Raw genomic sequence first — 22,087 nt, 5'->3', positions numbered from 1 at the left:
GCTTTCCTTTTTTTTTTTTTTTTTTTTGTCAGTCATGGGGCTTGAACTCTGGGCATGGGCGCTGTCCCTCAGCTCTTCAGCTCAAGGCGAGCGCTCTACCACTTGAGCTAAAGTGCCACTTCCGGTTTTCTTGTGGTTTATTGGAGATAGGAGTCTCATGGTCTTTCTTGCCCAGGCTGACTTTGAACCGCGATCCTCAGATCTCAGCCTCCTGAATAGCTAGGATTACAGGTGTGAGCCACCAGCACCCAGCTTTTACTGCTTCCCTTTAGTTATAGTTTACTTATATAAGTAAGTGTTACTAGGGTGCTGGTGGCTCATTCTTGTAACCCTAAGCTACTCAGTGGCTCAGATCTAAGCAATACAGTTTAAAGCCAGCCTATGCAGAAATGTCTGTGAGACACTTATCTCTAATTAATCACCAAAAAGCCAGAAGTAGAGCTGTGGCTTAAGTGGTAGAATACTAGCCTTGGGCAGGAGAAATTAAAAGACAGTACTGAGGCCTTGAGTTCAAACCCTAGTACCAGTACAAGAAAACCAGAAATGTTAAGTCTAAGTTATGAATTTATTCCTGTAGAATGTGTCTGGAGTCTAGAGGTAATTTTTTTTCTTTTTAACTTTTTAAAGTACTTGTTAATTTCATTGTGTTTTCTTCTAGAATGGGTAGATACAGTATGGGAACTGGACTTCACAGAGACTGAGCCATTGGATCCCAACATAGAGGCGGAGATCGTAGAGAGTGGATTGAGTGCATTCACAAATCTCTATGAAAGTCTTTTTCCCTTTGCTACTGAAGAACATGCATCTTCAGAGGTAAGAAAATTAAAAAAAAAGATGAAGCCAACTGTTTATAGAAGATGACTGTCATTACACTCTAAGCTGTTATAGTACATAGCTCATAAAGAGTACAGTAAGAATAACATAGAGACTGTGGTTGATTCATTGGACTGTCCTAATAGCTTTCCTCCAAAAGACTCAAGGAACTCACGATTAATTTTCAAGACATGATGATGTTTCACAACAGCCAATTGAAGAACAAGCATAAAAGTGAAAAGAAAAAAGAAAACTAGGTATATCAAAAGTGAAAAGAAGGCCAGGGAAAATGTAAACAACAGTCTAGGAATGCCTTAACATCAGGAGATTTATTACTAAACTGAGAAATGATTCGATGAAATTACCAGTAGATTTATACAGAGTTCCTTTAAATACTAAGTTTTACCTAGTGTGTTTATCAATACTTAGACCGTTGAAGCCCTTTCAGGAGAACAAAAGGGCTAGGAAACAGAATAAAAAAATTTTAGATAGCAACATCTCTGAAGCTTTTAATTTTCCAAAAAGAATTAATTATAAATTTTACATATTTGATTAAAAATTAAGTCATCTGATTAAACTGTCCTTCAATATGATGCTAATAAGCACTGCATTAAGTGCATTAGACAGAGTTGACATTACAATACATTCTTCCTCAGTCAAGGGCCTCACCTGGACCAGAGCATTGTAGTGTAGTGACTACAACCAGCTCAGGTTGGGGAAGCACAATACCTCTGGGAAATACTTTATGAATCACTTGCTAAGCAGTGCTCTAAAAGAGGTACAGAGATCATCAAATAAGGCTTTGGAAAAGAGAGTGTGCTTGGATTGCAGCTCCCATAATAAAAGTTGCCAGAAGCAAGTCTTCTTAGTTGGGTAGAATGTGAACTAGCAGAAGTTAGGGTTAAGGATTATTCTTGGAAGGGACCACAGTGGGAATTATGCAGGGAATGTTGAGGAGATTATGATAGTAAGTGTTTAAAATGTGGCACGTAAGACACTAAGCTAGACTGAGAATTGACTGTGGGTAGCTTTGAGTGAGGTTCACTTGTGGGGGTTGTGTATTGTGTATGAGGTTCTATCTAAAAATGATGGATATATTAACTCATACTTCTGTGTGGAAAAGGCTGTGGTGAGCAGTAGACTGAGTATTGTGTTGTCCTGAGCACAGGCAGACAGATGTGGGGAAAATATAGACAGGGAGACCTCTTGGGAGTCTATTATAAGTCATGTAGGTGTTATAAGTGTGAATGGTGTGGCCTGAAGTTTAGGTTTTGGAAACCGGAAAGGAAGATCTAAATACTTTGGGGGTGTTTTTATTTTTTATTTTTTTAAGTTAAGATTTAATAAGGCTTTGTAAACTAAGAAGCAATCGTTGGGTATTTAAGTCATGGTACAAAATGCCAAATTGACTGTGTATAAGACAATGAGATGTACAAGACAATTGTTGAAAAATGAACTTTACAGTTTAGGCTGGGAGGGGGGAGAGGAGTGGAAATGTAGTTGTGGAGGTGGGAGGGAAGGGATGGTAGGAGAAAAACAAAGGAGGAGGTAACGATGCTTGATAGGAAATGTACTCATTACCTTGCTTATGTAACTGTAACCCCTCTATACAGTATTTTTACAATAAAAATATATTTTAAAAGAAGAAGCAGGAAAGAAGTTAAAATTTTAACATTAGAAGGATGATATTAACTACAGTGAGGAATAAGGGGTAAAAAGGGTGAGGTCAAGTGGAAAAATTGTGAGTTCCATTGTGTACTTTTTGGGGGGAGGAATAAGTGGTGTTAGTTAGGGTTTGAACTCAGGGGCTTGTGTGGCTTGCTGGTCAGTCATTCCCAGCCTATAATCCCAGTCCTTTGGAAGATGGGCAGGAGGATGGTGAATTCTGTCTCAAAAAAACCAAAAAAGATGCCTGAGGATAAACTGTAGTTCCAGCTATGTTTAGTTTATAAAAATAATGCCTGTCATCGTCATGCATTGAATAGGACTAAGTATGGGACAACGATAAGATTGGTAAATTTCTGTTCTAGGATTTCCTTTCTCGCCTAATCTCTTTCTGAAATCCATTGAAGAAGAAATTGCCCAGTGTTTCTTGCTTTCGTTACTCTTAATCTGTGGACATTTAAATTTCAGCAAATTGTTCTGATTTCCTCACTAATCAATGATAAATAGATTTGGGTACATTTAAGTTAGATGGAGAGATCATTCATAGTATAATCACTTAATACAGGGTGTTCCAAAAGTCTTAGCATATTATATACTGATAATTTCAGAAGTATATGTACTTCAAACTTGGCAATTTTTTGAAAATTTAATTAAATGTCTTGTATATATTTATCTTTGTAATTTTGAATAACAAATTTTCATCTTGATCTTTTGTGTCAATCTCTTTGAGGATGGCAGACATTTGTCATTGAGAGGCAGACTGGCCGTGTGTGTGTGTGTGTGTGTGTGTGTGTGTGTGTGTGTGTGTGTGTGTGTGTGTGTGTGTGTGTGTGTGTGTGTGTGTGTGTGTGTGTGTGTGTGTGTGTGTGTGTGTGTGTGTGTGTGTGTGTGTGTGTGTGTGTGTGTGTGTTGTGTTGCTACATCTCCAGACCTTACTACTCTTTTTTTTTTTTTTTCTAAGACACTAAGTACTTGTAAAAATCAACCAAGATGTTTTTCATTTTATTAACTATTGGCTTTTGGAATTTGTCTTCTCTCCAGAACATTTGGACCTTCTTCATTGAGAACAATATTTCTCATAGTATGCTGGTGGCATTATTCTATCACTTCGTCCAGGTAGCACATAAGAAAAATGTCAGTGTACAGCATCGAGAATATGGCCTTCATGCTGCTGGGCTTTATTTTCTGCTACTAGAAATACCAGGTATCTGTATATTTGACACTGTTCATTAGATCTGAATGTGTGGATGGAAAAATTGCTTGAACAGAAACATGTTACATTGTTGCTACTGTGTAATATGTTTCTTTGTCCTTCTCTAAACAATATAAAGTGGAAACTATTACATAGCATTTGCATTGTGTTAGGAATTGTAAGAGGATATATTTACGGACCATCCAAGTAGTATAGCGTTTTATATAAAAGACTTGAATATCCTTAGAGTTTGGTTTCTGTGGGGTGATCCTGAAGCCACCTTACCTGTGAATAACAGAGGATGGTAAGATAGTCTTTTGTCATTTTGTCTTACTTGCATTGTTTTAATTCTTACCATTTGTTTTCTCACTAAATAAGCAGTGAGAACTCATCACCTGGAGTGGTTCTGAGGATTATATGAAATCACCTTATGGGTATTTGGAAGATGTCTTCCCTTCTTCATTATTTGAGTGTGTTTTTTCTGAGATTAGGCTTTGTCTATAAGCTCATGTGGATAGTTACAGAGAGGTCCTTCAGGAGAGGGAATGCCCTTTCCAAACCCAGAAGAAAATGCTGATACTGCTCTCTCTCCTGACTTCCTGATCATATTGAGAAAAGCTGCTGTGAGGAAGCATGGTATTATATCTCTCCCTTGTGGATGTTTAAAAAATACTATGATTCTAGTTAAGGAAGTGTGATCATTGCTAGTAATCCTCACCAGAAACACTTGAGGGAAAGCACTTTTCTACATGTCACTGTGCTTGTCAGAGTTTAGTGGCTGTTCTTCCTCTGGGCAGTGCAGAGCCTTCTTCCCACCCCTACTCAAGATAATAGAATGGAACATAGAGACCTAGAGAACTAAAGTTCTTACTGGAAAAAAAAAATCATAAGATTAGTCCATTTGCTACTTGTCATTGTTTACAGAAATGCTTCCCCACCACCCCCCAACACCCAGTTCTGGTTGTTGAACTCAGGGCCTGGGTGCTATCCTTAAGCTTTTTTGCTCAAGGATAGTGCTCTACCACTTTGAGCCACAACTCCACTTCTGGTTTTCAGGTGGTTAATTGGAGATACGGTCTCAGAGCTTTTCCTGCCCAGTCTGGCTTTGAACCATGATCCTCAGATTTCATCCTCCTGAGTAGCTAGGATTACTGGTATGAGCTACCAGCGCCTCTCCAGAAATACATTTTTAATTAAGGTTGAAGATATATTCCGTACAATTTGAGAAAAGGAAAAAAAATACTTAAAGCCTTCAACACTGACCTCTGACTCATGTTATTTTGTTAAATCTTTCATAATGACTTTTCAAATAAATTCCTGAAGAATCTAGTTGCTGAGTACTGTAATAGCTTAGCTGTAACTAGATTGTCTGAAAAAATATTGTGGTTTTCTAAATCCAGTTTCAGCTAAGTTTAATGGCTCATACCTGTAATTCCTAGCTTCTTGGAAAGCCTAGATCAGGAGGATTGTGGCTCAATGTCAACCTGGGCAAAAACTTAGACTCCATCTCAGCCAATAAAAAGAAGTTTATAGAGGCATGCATCTGTCATCCCCATAAGTAAGAGGACTGTGGTCCAGGCTGGCCTGGGCAACCACTCAGTAGCATCTCTGAAGAATAACTAAAGCAGAAATAGCTCAGGGTATGGCTTAGTGTTTGCCTGACAAGCCTTAAATTCAAACCAGTACTCCATGCATATACATACACATACACACACATACACATAAATACACAAATCAGTTTCCCTTCCCTTACCAGAGTTTCTGCTTTGTGGTAGGCATGCTGTGGTACTTCATACTCGCTAGTTTCACAATTTTTTGGCTATTCTGAGTTCCATGTAAGTTTTAAGATCTGTATGTGAATTTCTGCAGGGAATGTGGAGATCAGTTTGGGGAGTAGTATGATCTTCACACTGTCTTCAGGTCCATCAACACAGGATATCTTTCCGTTCCTTTTCTTTTCATTCATAATCTTTAATATGTTCTGATACTGTCTTATAGTTTTCAGGGTTCTGCTCTTGCACTTTGTTAAGTTTATTCCTAAGTATTTTTTTCAGTACTATTTATAAATGAAATTATTTCTAGTTTTGGGTGGGTTTTTTTGTTGTTGGTGGTGGTGGCCATGGGGCTTGGGCACTTTCCCTGAGCATTTTTGCTCCAGGCTAGTGCTCTACTGCTTTGAGCCCCAGCACCACTTCCAGTTTTCTAGCGATTAAGTGGAGATCAGAGTCTCACAGATTTTCCTGTCAGGGCTGGCTTTGAACTGTGATGTTCAGAGCTCAACCTCCCAAGTAGCTAGGATTACAGGCATGAGCCATCAGTGCCTGACTTCATTTTCAGTTTTTAATTTGTTTGTTTTTGAGACAGCATCTTCCTGGGTAGCCTAGGCCAGCATGGAATTTACAATACCCCAGCCTTCACTTCCCACATGCTGGCCTGTGATACCACAGCTTGTGGAGCACTTGTCTTTATTTATATTTCTGATGATTAGTAGCTATATAAGTGAATTTTTAAAAATTATTATAATTTATCTTGTATACTGCAACCTTAGTGGTTTTACAAGGGTTTTCTTTATTCAAAACAAAATCAGTCATCTGTTAATAGTTACAGTTTTAGTTTTTGTTTCTGGTGTTGTCACCTTTTATTTTCTTGCCCTGGCAAAAATTTCTAGTCTAGGGCTAATAGAAATGAAGAGTGGATATCCCCATCTTGTCCCTGATGGTGGAGGAGAACATCCAGGTCTTTGACATTAGTTAAGGTTGTTTTTTAAGATGGCCTTTATCCATTTATTATACCTTGTTTGCTAAGTGTTCTATTTGGAAAAGGTATTAGATTTTTGTCATTTGCTTTTCTGCAGATATGAGATAATACTATGATTTTTTTGTTTGCTATTTTAATGACATAGTATATTATGTTGATTTTCATATAGTAAGCCAATTTTACATGACCTTGCTCAGGGCCAAATATTAACTGTTATCCTACAGATATCACCTGGGGTAATAACTTTGTGTGACTGCAATAGTTTGTGTGTGTGTGTGTGTGTGCATGTGCGCACGCGTGCACACACTGTTACTAGGGCTTAGGTGCTGTCCTTTAGCTGTTTCATTCAAAGCTGGCTTGCATTCTGCCACTTGAGCCACAGCTTCACTTCTAGGTTTTTTTTCTGTTGGTTAACTCCTACCAGGCTGGCTTTGAACCATGATCCTCAGATCTCAGCCTCCTGTGTAGCTAGGATTACAGGCATGAACCTTCAGTGCCTGGCTGCTTTTTAAACTTTTTGTCTGTTGTTATGCACTTCTTTCAAAACCTGGACACCTACACTGCTTAAGCTGGAGTGTGGTAGTGCATGTTTATAATCTCAGCATTGGAAGGCTGAGTCAGGAGGAGGGTAAGTTTCAGGGCAGGTTGAGTTTCTTGCGAAACTATCTCAAAACAAAACCAAACCATCTAACCTGTTTACTCTCTACTCCTTATGATTAGGCAGTGTAGCCAATCAAATATTCCACCCAGTGATGTTTGATAAGTGCATTCAGATTCTCAAGAAGAGCTGGCCTCAGGAATCTAACTTGAATAGGAAAAGGAAAAAAGAACAAGCTAAGAACTCTCAGGATAACTCAAGAAGCAATAGAAAAAGAGGAAAACCACCTAGGAAAGATGATACTGAGGTAAGAAGTAAGTGAAATAATTAAGCATACCAACACAAGATTTTAGGTTGTTTGACAATTGACTTTACGTGAAATATGGTTTCAGGGATCCTTAAAATATTTTCTGCTATACATATGATTTGAAAAATGTCCTTTGGGTTTCATGTACTACCAGAGCATGTTTCTGCTTTGCCACCTTTCTACCTTCCCAGTCATCTCCTGCCAAGGCTTGTTTTCAAGTGTAGTTGGCAGTTTACTAACTGGTATATTTGCCACATTCTCCCTTTCTCTCTCTCTCTCTCTCCTTTTTAGTTGGTTGTGAGGTTTGAACTTTGGGCTTGGGCATTGTCCCTGAGCTTTTTTTTTTGTCCAGTTGTGGGGCCTGAACTCTGGGCCTGGGCACTGTCCCTCAACTGTTCAGCTCAAGGCTAGTGCTCTACCACTTGAGCCACACCGCCACTTCTGGCTTTTTTTTTTTCCTGCTTATGTGGTGCTATGGAATCGAAGCCAGGGCCTCATGCATGCAAGGCAAGCACTCTACCACTGAGCCTGAACTCTGGGCCTGGGCACTGTCCCTCAACTGTTCAGCTCAAGGCTAGTGCTCTACCACTTGAGCCACACCGCCACTTCTGGCTTTTTTTTTTTCCTGCTTATGTGGTGCTATAGAATCGAAGCCAGGGCCTCATGCATGCAAGGCAAGCACTCTACCACTGAGCCACCTTCCCAGCCTCCCTGAGCTTTTTCGTTTAAGGCTACTGCTCTACCGCTTTGAGATGTAGCCCCACTTCCAGTTTTCTGCTGTTTAATTGGAGATAAAAGTCTCACGGACTTTCCTGCTATGGCTGGCTTTGACCCACAATCCTCAGATCTCAACCTCCTGAGTAGCTAGAATTACAGATGTGAGCTACTGGAGCCTGGCTTGCCACAATATCTTATTGTCACTAGAAAGGATAGTTGAAGTTCTTATGGCTCATGTCCATAAGAACATAATTAGTGTGATTTTCAAATTCTTGCATGAGAAAGTAGGGTGTTAGAAGGTTACCAGCATGAAAATTTTGAAGAATTATATGAATTCTCATTGAGACAGAAAATATACAGGCAGAAACTACTTGTACAGGAATATAGTCCAGTTATTCACCACTGTGTCATGGAGACCTAGAGTAGTCAATAGACCTGGTCAAAGCCACATCGTGTGAACAACTCAGTACAGAACAACTCAGTTAAACCTGGAGTTTAACTGGTTTGAGTAAATTGCAAACCATGAGACAAAGTGTTAGGTATTATTCCTTAGCTCAGCCATACTTTTTTTTTTTTTTTTTGTATGTGTGTGTGTGATCCAGATGGATGAGCTTATAGAAGATGAAGATGAAGAAAGCATATATTTTTCTGCCCGGGACCTTTCTCAAATTCGAAATGCCATATTTCACCTTTTGAAGAATTTTTTAAGGCTTCTGCCCAAGTTTTCTCTCAAAGAAAAGCCACAGTGTGTACAGACTTGTGTAGAGGTAAGTGAAAATTTCAGGAACGTTGGGGTACCTTCAGAGGGCGTAGACTATAGCTACTACTTATGGAGATCTTTTCTTGGTGTCCATTTTCCAGGTCTTTGTTGCATTAACTAATTTTGAGCCAATTCCCCGTGAATTTCATGTTACACAAGCCAGGTGAGTCATTAAATGTTTTCAGTGCTACAATTTAAATACAATATAATAATTTTTGCTTCAGAAGTATAAGTGCTGTTTTAGTCAACTGGCAAATAATAGAAGTTACTCATTTGAAGATGACTTACAGAAGCTTAGTGAGGTGGCATGTGCTTGTAGTCCCAGCTGACACATGAAACTGATGCAGGAGGATAGCTAGCATCCAATAATTTGAGGTCAGGCTATATAACAGTGAGACTGAATCTTAGGAAGAAAGAAAAGAAAGAGGAAGAGAGAGAGAGAAAAGCAGGCATATAGCATTAAGGAATATTCCTAGTAAAATCATAGCTACCCAGGTGCTGGTGGTTTGTGCCTATAAACCTAGCTCCACAGGAGGCTAAGATTGGAGGATCACAGGTGGAAGCCAGAAGTAGAGCTGTGGTTCAAGTGATAGAGCATTAGCCTTGAGCACAAAAGCTCAAAGACATAGCACCCAAGCTCTCAGTTCAAGCCCTAGGACCAGCAAACACACACACACACACACACACACACACACACACACACACACACACACACACATAAAATCCATTAGCTAATATTTTGTCTTTTCTTTAGAAATCTTAATGAAGCAAACTACATAGCAGAACTGGCCTATCATGGATTGCATTTGCTGTGCTGTCCAACTCATGGAGAAGGAAATAAGGTAAGGGAGAGGAGGGTATAATTTTGGTTATTAGTTCAATTGGAAGCAGGCAAGCCACACAGTGGGAAAAACATTAAAAACATTTGTAGCCCCATTTATTTCCAAGAGTCCAGTTAGCTCTTCTCAGCTTTTGGTAAGAAGCTGGTATAATAAGCCTCTTGAAGAGAGATCGCATTCATATAACTTACCTTATTACATGCTGTTACAATTGTTCTGTCTTATTGTTATTCTTGTTAATTCTTTTACTATTCCCAATTTATAAGTCAAATTTTTATCATGAGTATGTTTGTATAGGAAAAAGCATAGTATATAGTATAGGCTTTGGTAGTAAACATAGTGTCAGGCATCCTCTGTAGTCTTGGTATGTATACTCTGGATACGAGGCAGTGGCTATGAAGCTGTCTTAGTTTTCAGGTCTTCATATTCTTTTTTAATAAAAGATGTACCTATTTCTATTTGTTCTCTACCTTTGATTATCCAGTGTATAGCCAATATATTTGGTGGTGAACCTAGCAAGTTATTAGTAGGTGTCAGATAGGAAAAAAAAAATTATATATATATATATATATCACATATATGATATATATATATATATGAGTAATGAAAGAGGAACAGATAAATTGCTGAACAGTTACATTTTATAGAAATACTCATCTAGTTCCCAAAAAGAAGAGTCAGGCATAGAATATCCAAGTTTTTCTTATCGACTCCTGTGTACTCATGTAAACTTCAAATTTGTTAGTTGTATTTGTACTGCACACAGAATTTATGTATCTCTGTATTCCACAGAGAATTTATGGGTTATTATTTCTGGCCTTAATAGTTTAAACTTTGTCCCCTTGGTTACATTGTATTTTCACTACAGTCAACATTGGAGATTAGGTCATTCATGTGTTACATTGTTGCTAAACTTAGATATCATACATTATTTTAAAAATAACATTTGGGGGGAAATGTGGTATACTGATTGAGGTCCTGTGGCTTTTGATGGCTTTGGTGCAGTTAATTTAACTTGGTGTTAGGCAATCTTGGTTTTAACTAGATTAATTACTTGACTTTGGATATCTCCTTTGGAGTTTATTTTACTTTTTGTGAAATGGAAATTATATAGTGTTCTGCTGACTTCATAGGGTTGAGAAGTTTAAAAATAAATATAGTAAAGTCTAGTTAATCTGTGAAAGTGCTTAGAACCTAAGTAGCCAAGTATTTGATTTTCATTAAATGTTTTTGCCAGATGAATAAATTAACCAGTTGACTAAGTTTTATGAGATGATACTTTGGAATGTGCATTTATAAACTTCAGGTTATGATATCCAGGGTGGGAAGGAAATTATGGTTTAGTTTTGTTTTTTAATCATTGTCCATAAGCAAATATTTCACATTGTTTACCCTTGTAAATCTATGTAAGTAAGTAAATAAATAGAGGGCTTGATAGGTGCTAGTGGCTCATGCCTGTGTAACCCTAGATATTTAGGATGTTGAGATCTGAAATAAGTGTACAAAGCCAGCCCAGGAAGTAAAGTCTTAGAGACTCTTATCTCCAGGTAACCACAAAAAGCCAAAAGTGGAGCTGTGGCTTAAATGGAAGAGCACTAGCCTTGAGTACAAAAGCCCAGGCCCAGAGTTCAAGTTTCAGCACCAACAACAAATTAAATAAATAAATAAATAAATAAATTTTTTAAAGGTTCTTTTTTTTTTTTTTAACACCTGAGAGTTGTCCAAGAAACCTGTCCCTAATGCTCTACCAAAAATTCTATTCATCTGACCTATCTCCAGAGGGTTTAAATGGTTTTTACTTTAGTTAAATCACTGTCTTTGAGACCCTGGAGCTCTGTATTACAGTCAAAATGGAATTTTCTATTCTCTTCCAGGTTATTGCCTATATTTTCCATCAAATGCTAAATGTAATATTGATGTTAGAAGTAGGCAAAAGATCTCATCACGCCCCCCTGCCTATTACATCACAAGTCATTAGTCGAAGAAACCAAGCTGTCCAGTTTATCAGGTGAAGCGCAAAAGTCTTGATTTTTCTTTTTTAACTTTTTAATCCCTCTCCCTCAGTTGTGTGGGCCCAGTGCTAACCAAGACTTCTGACAACTTTGGAATATCTGATTGCAACCAGTAGTAGTTTTGTGATGAAAAATAGAGTTCTTCCTAGCTAATTGTGTTCTCAGGGTCTGGGTCACAATTTGGTAGCCACTGTGTGGACATCGCTAAGGAAATGCCATTAGCCTGTGTTGGGGACATGTTGGGGACACTTCTATCTCTCTCTGCAAAGGCGGTCACCCTCTCCACAGAGAAAGAACCCTACCTCCACTTCCTCCTTTCTATTCCTCTACTTGCATCTTTTTGCTTTTGTTCTTTTTGCTTTTTCTTCCCATTTTCCTATCTTTCCAGCACCCCTAGAGAGTACTTTCTGAAGGAAAACACCTAAATGCTTTTAGTTCCTTAGCAATTTTGATAGATTGTTTTTTCTGTCACAAATCAGCTTTACTCTAAAAGTTGCATGTTAGCTTTATTGAGAAAGGAGTATTTGCTGTGTCCTTGGCTTTTCTTTCCTCCTTCACTGGCTGTCAGGGGAGAGATGGTGAGAGGGGTACAGGAGCAAATGCATCTTCATTGTGTATCTGGTAATGTGTTTAGAGATAGATATGGGGTGTGGATCATATCATTTGGTCACAACAAAGGTCTCTTGGTGAGGATTTTTTTTTAATTTATTTTTTTCCCCTTGAACCTCAAAAGGTTGTATAAGGGGATTACAGTTTTATTGTGACCTTCTGAAGTGTCCAGTGCTTCTGTTGGAGGAATATTTTTAAACACTGAAAATTAAACAAGATGTTTTAGTGAAACACTGTTGCTTGGCCAGTTACAGTAATGTTTATACAACGATACAAATAACTTAGGCTAAAAATGATCCTCTGGACACTATAATGAATTCTTCCTAGTAACAATTTGGAGTGAAGTCATTTCATTGAACTGCCACAAGGTGGTACTGTGTAGTCTGTTCTGATATTTATCCGAAAAGGTTATATTTTATATCTTAATATGAAATTTAATAAATAGCCAAAAGAACTGTAACAAATTGTACTTTTTTCCCCCTGATGACAGCTGCTTAGTGACAGGGCTCAAAAACTCATTCTTAAACAGCTGTTGTAACATGGGGGAAAGTGTGGGGTTTTTTAGTAGTTAGCATCTCTAAAATTTAAGGGCAATGAGTTTTGAACACAAGAAGTAAGGAAAATCACCATTCTGTTGTAATAACGGATAGATTATAAATAATGGATATGTGTTTTTCCCTTAACTAGTGCACTTGTGGATGAACTGAAGGAAAGTATATTCCCAGTCCTTCGCATTTTGCTGCAACACATCTGTGCCAAGGTACCATTTGCTTTAGTAAATTATAATAGTAACAATAATAATAATAATGTATATAACATAATGAAGATAAATGTGTCTGCTTGGTTTTGGGAATGAATGTGTCATTACTAAAAGTAGCTATAGTTAATACTACATGTTTTTCTAACCAGTGTTCTTTTGGGAATAGGGTGGGGTGTGAGGTAGGGTCTCACATTGTAACCCAGACTGATTTACAGTCCTTCTGTTTCCAGCTTCTGTGTGGTGGAATACAGGGAAGCCTGATTTACAAAGCATTAGTTTTATTTAAAAAAATAAACTGAGTTATTTTTCTTTTTGAGGTGGATTATGCTATGTAGCCTAGGCTGGTCTTGAACTCCAATTTGAATCCTGAGTGGTAGGATTATAGGTGTGTGCCACCCTGTGTTGCTATTAATGACTTTTTTTCTTGTGTCTATGCTGGGTGGGGCTTGAATTCCCAGCCTTGAACTCTTACTTAGCTTTAAAAAGATAAGCAGAAGCGCCGGGCTGGTGGCTCACACCTGTAATCCTAGCTACTCAGGAGGCTGAGATCTGAGGATCGCGGTTCAAAGCCAGCCCGGGCAGGAGAGACCGTGAGACTCCTATCTCCAATAAACCACCAGAAAACCAGAAGTGGTGCTGTAGCTCAAGTGGTAGAACGCTCGCCTTGAGCTGAAGAGCTGAGGGACAGGGCCCAGGCCCAGAGTTCAAGCCCCACGACCGACAAAAAAAAAAAAAGATAAGCAGAAGCTTGAAGCTGGCACTCTACCACTTGGGACCTGCCTCTAGTCATTTTGCCAGTTAAATGGAGATAGAGTCATTTTTTGTTTGTTTGTTTGCTTTTGTTGCTCATGGGGCTTGAACTCTGGACCTGAGCGTTGTCTCTGAGCTCTTCAGCTCAAGGTGAGCACTCTCCCACTTGAGCCATAGGACCACTTCTGTTTTTTTGGTGGTTCATTGGAGATAAGAGTCTCATGGACTTTCCTGCCTGGGCTGGCTTTGAACTGCGATCCTCAGATCCCAGCCTCCTGAGTAGCTAGGATTACAAGCGTGAGCCACTGCATCTGGCAAGATAGAGTCTTTTTTCTTTCTACCTGAACTGATTTTGAACCTCAATCCTCAGATCTCAGGCTCCTGAGCAGATAGGATTACAGGAATGAGCCACCAGTATCTGGTGGATAAATATTCATACTTTGAATTTTATGGATCCTAAAGATGCATAGGTTCTGAAGGATTGTGTTTGTATGTCTATATTTGTTTTGTGTGTGTGTGTGTGTGTGTGTGTGTAAAAGAGGCTGGAACTCAGGACCACAACATTGGTTCTTTTAAGTTTGCTTTTGTTTTTTGTTTGTTTGTTTTTCAGATTAGAGTCTTGTGATATCTTTGCCCTGGCTGGTCTCAAATTGTAATATTCTTTTTTTCTTTTTGCTTATGTGGTGCTGGGGAATCGAACCCAGGGCCTCATGCATGCAAGGCAAGCGCTCTACCACTGAGCCACCTTCCCAGCCCCTCAAATTGTAATATTCTTAACTCTGCTTCTTGACCTCACTCATGTACTTCTATACCCAGCTTGTTTTTGAGATAGGATATCACTAACTTTTGCCTGGGCCTTGAAAATATCCTCCTGAGATTGTAGGCATGAACCACTATGAGTAGGTATAATTTAGTTTCCAACGGAGTTTGAAACCTTAAATTTCAGTAGTCATTCATGTAACATTTAAAGATCATTGAGCTTATTATGCTCAGTAGTTTTTAATGTGCATTCCTACATAGGGTTCAGTTGTCCTGCAGGTGATTATTGGCTAGACAGCTTCTCTAATTTTATGTTTCAGGTGATAGATAAATCAGAGTATCGGACCTCTGCAGCCCAGTCTCTGGTCCAGCTATTGAGTAAACTTCCTTGTGGAGAATATGCTACATTCATTTCCTGGCTTTACAAATACTCTCGCAGTTCCAAGGTATGAGATATGCTTGCATGTAGTCTTGAATCCTGGCTGTATAGACCTCTGACAGCCAGATCTGACTGCAGGAGAGGGTTTTCCTTGGTTCTTAGTCCTATCTGACAGTGATTCTTATGATTTTGCCTTACAGGTCCCACACCGAGTTTTTACTCTCGATGTTGCTCTAGCTCTCTTAGAGCTTCCTGAAAGAGAAGCAGATGACACGGTCTCTTTGGAGCATCAGAAGCTCTTAAAGCATAAGTTCCTGGTGCAAGAGATTATGTTTGACCGTTGTTTAGACAAAGCACCTACTGTCCGCAGCAAGGCCCTGTCCAGCTTTGCACACTGTCTGGATTTGTCTGTGAGCAGTGCACCTGAAAGTGTGCTGGAGATCCTCATTACCAGTAAGTGGGGGCTGGGGGAGGAGCTCAGTGGTAAAGTACTTGTCCTGGCATGTACAAGAGGCATACCAGAAAGTGAAGATCGAGATAGACTGTAAATAGACCATCATCTAGGGGTACAGGGTGGTGGGGGGGAGGCGGGGATGGGGAGATGGAAAAAAAATACATGATTAACTTTACTCTTATAAACTTCTTTCAGTATATCTCATTATCAGATGACTTTTCTGTTCCCTTTTTGATGATGAGAATGTAACCCAAGGCCTTGTGCTTGCTAAGCATGTATGCAGTCACTGAGTTATAGGCCTAGCTTCAAATTACTTTTTAAATAGTGAAGCCTGACATACTTGAAAGATCTTTTTAAAGAAAGGAGAGAACATTATTAATTGTCTGTAATTTAGGGTCTGTCTGCTTTGTCTATCGGCCTAATTAATCTTGATTTTGATTCTTCTGTGGCTATTTCCAAGTGATTTATGATCTCTTTCCCTTGTATCTGTCTACTTATTTTTAGGTCCTTTAATTTCAAGAATAGAGAGTGACACTGGTACCTTACTGAGAAATTCATCAGGTAATGAACGCGCCAGGTGTTGAATAACTGGCTTGTAAAAAGACTGGCTATTTGAAATGTTGGTGTTGTTTTTTTCTGCCTCCGTATTTGCCTGTTTTAATGTCTTTCTTGATTAAAGAATTTGAAATTCAGTTCATTAATAATGTCATACTTGAGTAACATGTTGTGTTTATACTATTGAAAAGTAGCAATATGTGTCTTAATGAGTGCCTTTTTTAAAAATAGGGTTTTGCTATCGGAAGCAGACGCCTACCACTTGTGAAGCCTCTGAGGAGGTGAACACAAACAACAGTGAGAGAGCTGGGTCTGAGGGTATGTCACACATCCTCACGCTCACGTGGCAATGCTGTTGCATTCAGAGAGCCAAGGGAAAGTCTAGCAACTTTGGACTATTTTCTGATTAAGTCACCTTTAAGAATGGAAACTTTTCTTAAAAGCCAAGTAATTTCTACTGTCTTTAATTGATATCATTATATTATCCTATAGATATTTTATGTATATATATATATTAATACACTACGAGCTTTTGTGCTCAACGTTAGTGCTCTATCATTTACCAGAGCTTACTTCCACCTATTTTGGTGCTTAATTGGAGGTAAGAGTCTTATAGACTTTCCTGCTCAAGCTGGCTTTGAACCACAATCCTAAAATCTCAGCCAGCTAAGAAGCTAGGATTACAAATGTGAGCCACTGATGCTTGGCATAATGGTGTGTTTGAAACTATATTATATGTCACTTATCTAAATGTGTTAAACAGCTGGTGCCAGTGGCTCATGCCTGTAATCCTTGCTACTGAGGTGGCTGAGATCTGAGGATCATGGTTCAAAGCCAGCTCAGGCAGAAAAGTCTGTGAGACTCTTATCTCCAATTAACCACTAGAAAATCGGAAGTGGTGCTGTGGTTCAAGTGGTAGAGTGCTAGCCTTGAGATAAAGAGCGCAGGGATAGCGTCCAAGCCCAGAGTTCAAGTCCCATGACAGACAAAAAAAAAAAAAAAAAAAGATTATGGTCTAAATGTTTTAAACAACTCTGTAGGTTAGATATTCCCATTTGCAGCTAAACACAATAGGGAAGCAAAATCATGTAGGATTTTAGAAGTGGGAACTAGAATTTAAAATCATAGTTTAATATTCCAAAATTTACACTTTTGATAGTGAATTAATTATTCAAATTTTCTTCTAACGTACCTTTTCATGCTCTGATTTCTGGGGATTGGGAGGAGCTAATTAGTGAGTCAGCAAGAGAAGTATTCTTTTGCAGTTTTGAATGGTGAGCTATAAGCTACTGTCTGCTCTTCTTCAAGCCTGTAATTCTTTGATGTTCTCTCAACAGAGAGATGTGTCCTGGCGATGCTGAGGATGAGAATCAGGGATGAGAAGATCAACGTCAGGAAGTGTGCACTGCAGGTCCGGGCTTACCCTACACATTTTAAATTTGTTCCAGTTTGAAGTACTAAAAACATAGAAATGCAAGGGATAAGTTTTTAAATGGCAAGACCCTATTTATTATTTGACTTGCTTTTTTATCACTGACTCTGTTACATATAAATTATATAGATGAACTGGAAGAATATCCTCTTTTCAAACTTTCCTGCTAATAAAAAGGTCGCTGGCATTTTATCAACCATAAATTTTTTTGTGTAATTTGGTTTGTTTGGAATAGGGGGATTATGGATGAATTTTCAACAGGTTTACGAAATTAATTGCAAATATTTGTTTATGTTAAATGTTTTCTGGAGAGAGGTCTTAACTGCCAGATACTCTGGAGGGTGGAATGCTGTAGGAAGGTGGTATGGATGTATGATCTCAAAAATGTTGCAAATCACAAAGTAAAGGTTTCCCATTATCTGCTTTCAGTCTTCCCAATATTTATGCCATGTGGTTATCATTTGATGCCGTCTGTCTGACTTTTAGGTGTTGGTGAGCATTTTGAAACACTGTGACATCTTGGGTATGGAGGAGGACCTGTCAATCCTGCAGAACCACTGCCGGGACCCTGCAGTGTCTGTCCGGAAGCAGGCCTTACAATCTCTTACTGAGCTGCTTTTGGTGAGAGGCATATGTGTGTAATGCATGATATTTTACACTAAAAATAATGCTGAGGCTGGGCGATAGCTGAGTGATAAAACACATGTTTTACGTGCACGAGGCCACAGTTTGATCCCCAGCTTAGATTTCTCTTTTTTTTACTCACTTAAAAAGTAATTCTGCATAATAATTACCCTGTTGATAAATGTCAAGTGGGTAGTCAGGAACTACCAAGATGGAAATGGAGCTGTGGCTCAAGTGGTGGAGTGCTAGCCTTGAGCCAAAATCTCAGGGACAGTGCCCAGTCCCTGGGTTCAAGCCCCAGTACCAGCACCAGAAAAAATTTAAAAAAAAAAGAGAGAAAAGAAAAGGACCTAGTAATTCATTGTGGTGTATCAACAATGTAAGAAAAAAGGAATCTTTCCATTACATTTGATAGCTGCCTACTGTTAAATATTGTTAGAAACTAATGCTAAGCCATGCTAATGCCATTGATTTCATCCTGAATCTCAGAAAATGAAATGTTAAAATTAAGTTGGTTAAGCTAGAGGCCTAGAGTAATTTTTGTCAGTTAAGATATATGTAGAGGATGTTGCCAAAAGAACAGATCCTAATAATGCTATCTACAATATACTTCTCTCAACTAATTAACTGTTGAAGACTTTTGAAAGGGTAATTATTTTTTTTTATTTCATGAGAGAAGGCTTAATGCACAGCATGTTTTGACTTTCTCTGTCAGCATTTATTCTAATTGTTCCCTGGGATAAATATTATTTGCTTTTAGTTTTAAATGCCCAAAAAAGCACTGATTACTAATAATAAAATAGTGACTTCAATGTCTAAGTTTAAATTTTCAGTATGTTTTGAAGTAAGTCATATTTTTCCCCCAGTGCTTTTTATTTCTCCTTTCTGCTCCTTTTGTAATCACAGGCACAATTTTGTCTTTTCCTAGTGCTAAGATTGCACCCTGGGGATTCAAGCATGCAAAGTACATACTCTACCTCTGTCTGTAGCCCCATAGATGTGATTTATCTCTATCAAACCTTCTTTTTTTTTTTTTCCCTTTTTGTTGGTTGTAGGGCTTGAACTGGGCCTGGGTGCTATCCCTGAGCTCTTCAGCTCAAGGCAAGCACTCTGCCACTTGAGCCACAGCGCCACTTCCGGTTTTCTGGTGGTTAATTAGAGATAAGAGTCTCACAGACTTTACTGCCTGGGCTGGCTTTGAACTGTGATCCTCAGATATCAGCCTCCTGAGTAGCTAGGATTAGAGGTGTAAAACACTGATGCCCAGCTCAAACCTTCTAATGTAGTCATTTTTCAACCCTTAGGCAAAACCAAAATGTGTGTCGATCCAAAAGGCCTGGCTGGCAGGCATCATCCCAGTGGTGATGGACTCAGAGAGCACTGTGCAGGAGAAGGCCCTGGAGTGCCTGGACCAGCTCCTGCTGCAGCACATTACGCACCCCAGCAAATTTCACGCTGGGGATGGCAGCCAGGCACTTGCATGGGCACTTCTTACTCTTCTCACCACAGAAAGCCAGGAACTGAGGTCAGTTAACTGTATATGGCTTATGTTTCTCAGCTTGGACCATCAGCTCTCCAAGTTACCTAAAAATGTGAACGCTTAATCTTGGTCTGTTTTTTTCTTTTTTTCTTGACTTATTCACATCTCATAGCATCATATGCCTGACTGACTGCTTACAGGTTCTGGTGATCACTTCTATTGCTTTCTGGTTTTAGGTTGGTATGTTCATATGTAGTACAAATGGCTGTAACTGATAGTAACAACCTATCAATGTACCTTTCCCAATACTGGCTGAAAGGTGACTGCAAGTTTTTGCAAGTTAAACTGACGTGTTGTTTTTTTTTTCCCCTGTTTCCTTGGAAAGGTATTTAATAACACTGAATATTTTTTTCCATTTGATAACATACTGACTATATACTATGTATATTGTATCTTGTTATGATTTAGGATTTATGATGATACATTTTAATCTGTACCTCAGAATGATTGTTTGTGTTTGAGCTCTGTTGTGAACTGTTTTTTGTTGTTGTTTTTTTTAAAATACATTTCTTTAACATTTGGATATGGAGGAATTATATGCTAGAAGAAGTAGTAGATTTTGTGTCATAAACTGCTACTCTCTGGCCTTGGAAAATCATTCTTTTTTCTCTCTCTGTCTCTTTCTCTTTTTTTTTTTTTTGCAAGTCCTGGGGCTCAAGCTTGGCCTAGGCACTGTCCCTGAGCTCCTTTCTGCTCAAGGCTAGTACGCTACCACTTGAGCCACAGCAGTCATTTCCAGCTTTTCTGTGATTAATTAGAGATAAGAGTCTGACAGACTTTCCTGCCCAGGCTGACTTCAAACTGTGATCCTCAGATCTCAGCCTGTACTGAATACCTGGGATTATAGGTGTGAGTCACCAGAGACTGACTGGAAAATCATTTGTTTCTTCTATGCTTTAGTTTCTTCATTTTGAAATGCCGCTCAGTATATTACACTTTTTTTTTTTTTCTTTCTCAAGGCTGTGGTTTTCCATTTGAGCTATAATTTCATTCCCAGCTTTTTGGGTGGTTAGTGTGAAATAAGAGTCCCATGGACTTTCCTCCCCAGCCTGGCTATGAACTGTGATCTTTCAGGTCCCAGCCCCCTGAGTAGCTAGGATTCTAGGCATGAGCCATTGGCACCCAGCTTGTTTATACCATGTCTTAAGGTCCTTTTTGGTATGAAAACTCTTATTACTGATAGTGCACTTACTCAGATGTTGTCTCTATACTAACTAAATGCTTTGCTAAGTCCCAGAAGCATTAGAATCTGCTGCTTCATAGGGAAATGTTAGCGCACTTACTCAGCGTGTTAAAGCTTAGTGGTAAAGTGATAAAAGGTAGTAGCCATTTTTACATGGGAAGATGCTGGAGGTAGGGGTCATTTCATTTTTTCTATTTTTAAACTTAGTAAAGCATGTCTAGAAAATAGCAAACCATAAGGTTAGTAAGAACTAAGAAAATGTGTTTATCCAAGGTCAAGCGATAGAGCATTACTCAGCACTGGGCCCAAGAAATGCCCTTGCCACTCATACCTCATTTCCTTCCATTTAGCAGCCCTCCCTCCTCCTCCGGTGCAGCCAATCCTGTGATTTTAACATTACATATTACTTTCTTCTATTCTGCAACTTTACAGAAATGGAATTCTGTGGTATGTTTTGTAAATCTGGCCTCATTCATCATTATTTGAAATGTTACTATGTATACAGCTTATTCATTTTCATTATCATGAAAATACAAACACACATAGATATGGCATTTATGACTCAGCCACAAATAATTTATTCTACACTTGATAGATAATTTTTTTTTTTTTTAAATTTTATTTTATTTTATTTGAGAACATACTGTACAGAGGGGTTACAATTACATGGGCAGGATAATGCATACATTTCTTACCCAGCATTGCAGCCTCCTCCTTTGTTTACCCTTCACCTCCCTTCCCAGCCTCCCCCCTCCCTCCCACCCAATCATACCCTCCCACCCCCCCCCCCCCCCCCACCGACATTGTAAAGCTGGTTTTGACATGACATTTTGTACTTCTCATTGTTGCAACAGGTCCACCTGAATCCTTAAACGACTTGTTTGTCCCCATCTCCTCCACATGTTATACTGACATCAAATATAGTGAAAGCGGGGGTTACACTGTGGGGGAGGGACAGCTTCTGCAGGGCAAATGACATAGCTAGCAAGATCAATAGAAAGCCCACGGACTGGGAGAAGATCTTTACTAGCCATACAACGGACAAGGGTCTCATATCTAAAATATACTTGGAACTCAAAAAATTAAACCACCCAACAACAAATCCTCAAAGAAACAACTGCCCAATAAGTAAGTGGGCGAAAGACTTAAAGAGAAGCTTCTCTGAAGAAGAAAGAAGGATGGCCAATAGACACATGAAGAAATGTTCAACATCCCTAGCCATAAAAGAAATGCAAATCAAAACAACATTGAGATATCACCTCACTCCAGTTAGAACAGCAAAAATCAAGAACTCTAACAACAACAGATGCTGGAGGGGATGTGGACAGAAAGGAACCTTACTTCATTGTTGGTGGGAATGTAAACTTGTTCAACCACTTTGA

The 22,087-nt window shown here is 38.9% G+C and overlaps 1 protein-coding gene across 1 annotated transcript in view; it reads left to right on the top strand.

The window, feature by feature from the left end:
• Window positions 1–22,087, top strand: part of Ncapd3 (non-SMC condensin II complex subunit D3) — a 56,022-nt gene that overhangs the window by 3,579 nt on the left and 30,356 nt on the right. Inside the window, exons 2-16 of the mRNA XM_042674916.1 lie at window positions 659–813; window positions 3,520–3,682; window positions 7,148–7,332; window positions 8,652–8,816; window positions 8,911–8,972; window positions 9,564–9,651; window positions 11,523–11,656; window positions 12,957–13,029; window positions 14,859–14,984; window positions 15,118–15,370; window positions 15,876–15,932; window positions 16,158–16,244; window positions 17,264–17,337; window positions 17,845–17,979; window positions 19,287–19,507. Coding sequence (XP_042530850.1) covers window positions 659–813; window positions 3,520–3,682; window positions 7,148–7,332; window positions 8,652–8,816; window positions 8,911–8,972; window positions 9,564–9,651; window positions 11,523–11,656; window positions 12,957–13,029; window positions 14,859–14,984; window positions 15,118–15,370; window positions 15,876–15,932; window positions 16,158–16,244; window positions 17,264–17,337; window positions 17,845–17,979; window positions 19,287–19,507 — 1,978 coding nt within the window. The remainder of the gene's footprint in view (window positions 1–658; window positions 814–3,519; window positions 3,683–7,147; window positions 7,333–8,651; window positions 8,817–8,910; window positions 8,973–9,563; window positions 9,652–11,522; window positions 11,657–12,956; window positions 13,030–14,858; window positions 14,985–15,117; window positions 15,371–15,875; window positions 15,933–16,157; window positions 16,245–17,263; window positions 17,338–17,844; window positions 17,980–19,286; window positions 19,508–22,087) is intronic.

The sequence above is a fragment of the Dipodomys spectabilis genome, unplaced genomic scaffold, assembly GCF_019054845.1.
Source record: "Dipodomys spectabilis isolate Male_0828 unplaced genomic scaffold, ASM1905484v1 ptg000023l, whole genome shotgun sequence".
In the NCBI taxonomy this organism is placed as follows: Eukaryota; Metazoa; Chordata; class Mammalia; order Rodentia; family Heteromyidae; genus Dipodomys; species Dipodomys spectabilis.
Note: the sequence above shows the minus strand (reverse complement) of the source record. Positions and strands in the feature narration are given on the sequence as shown.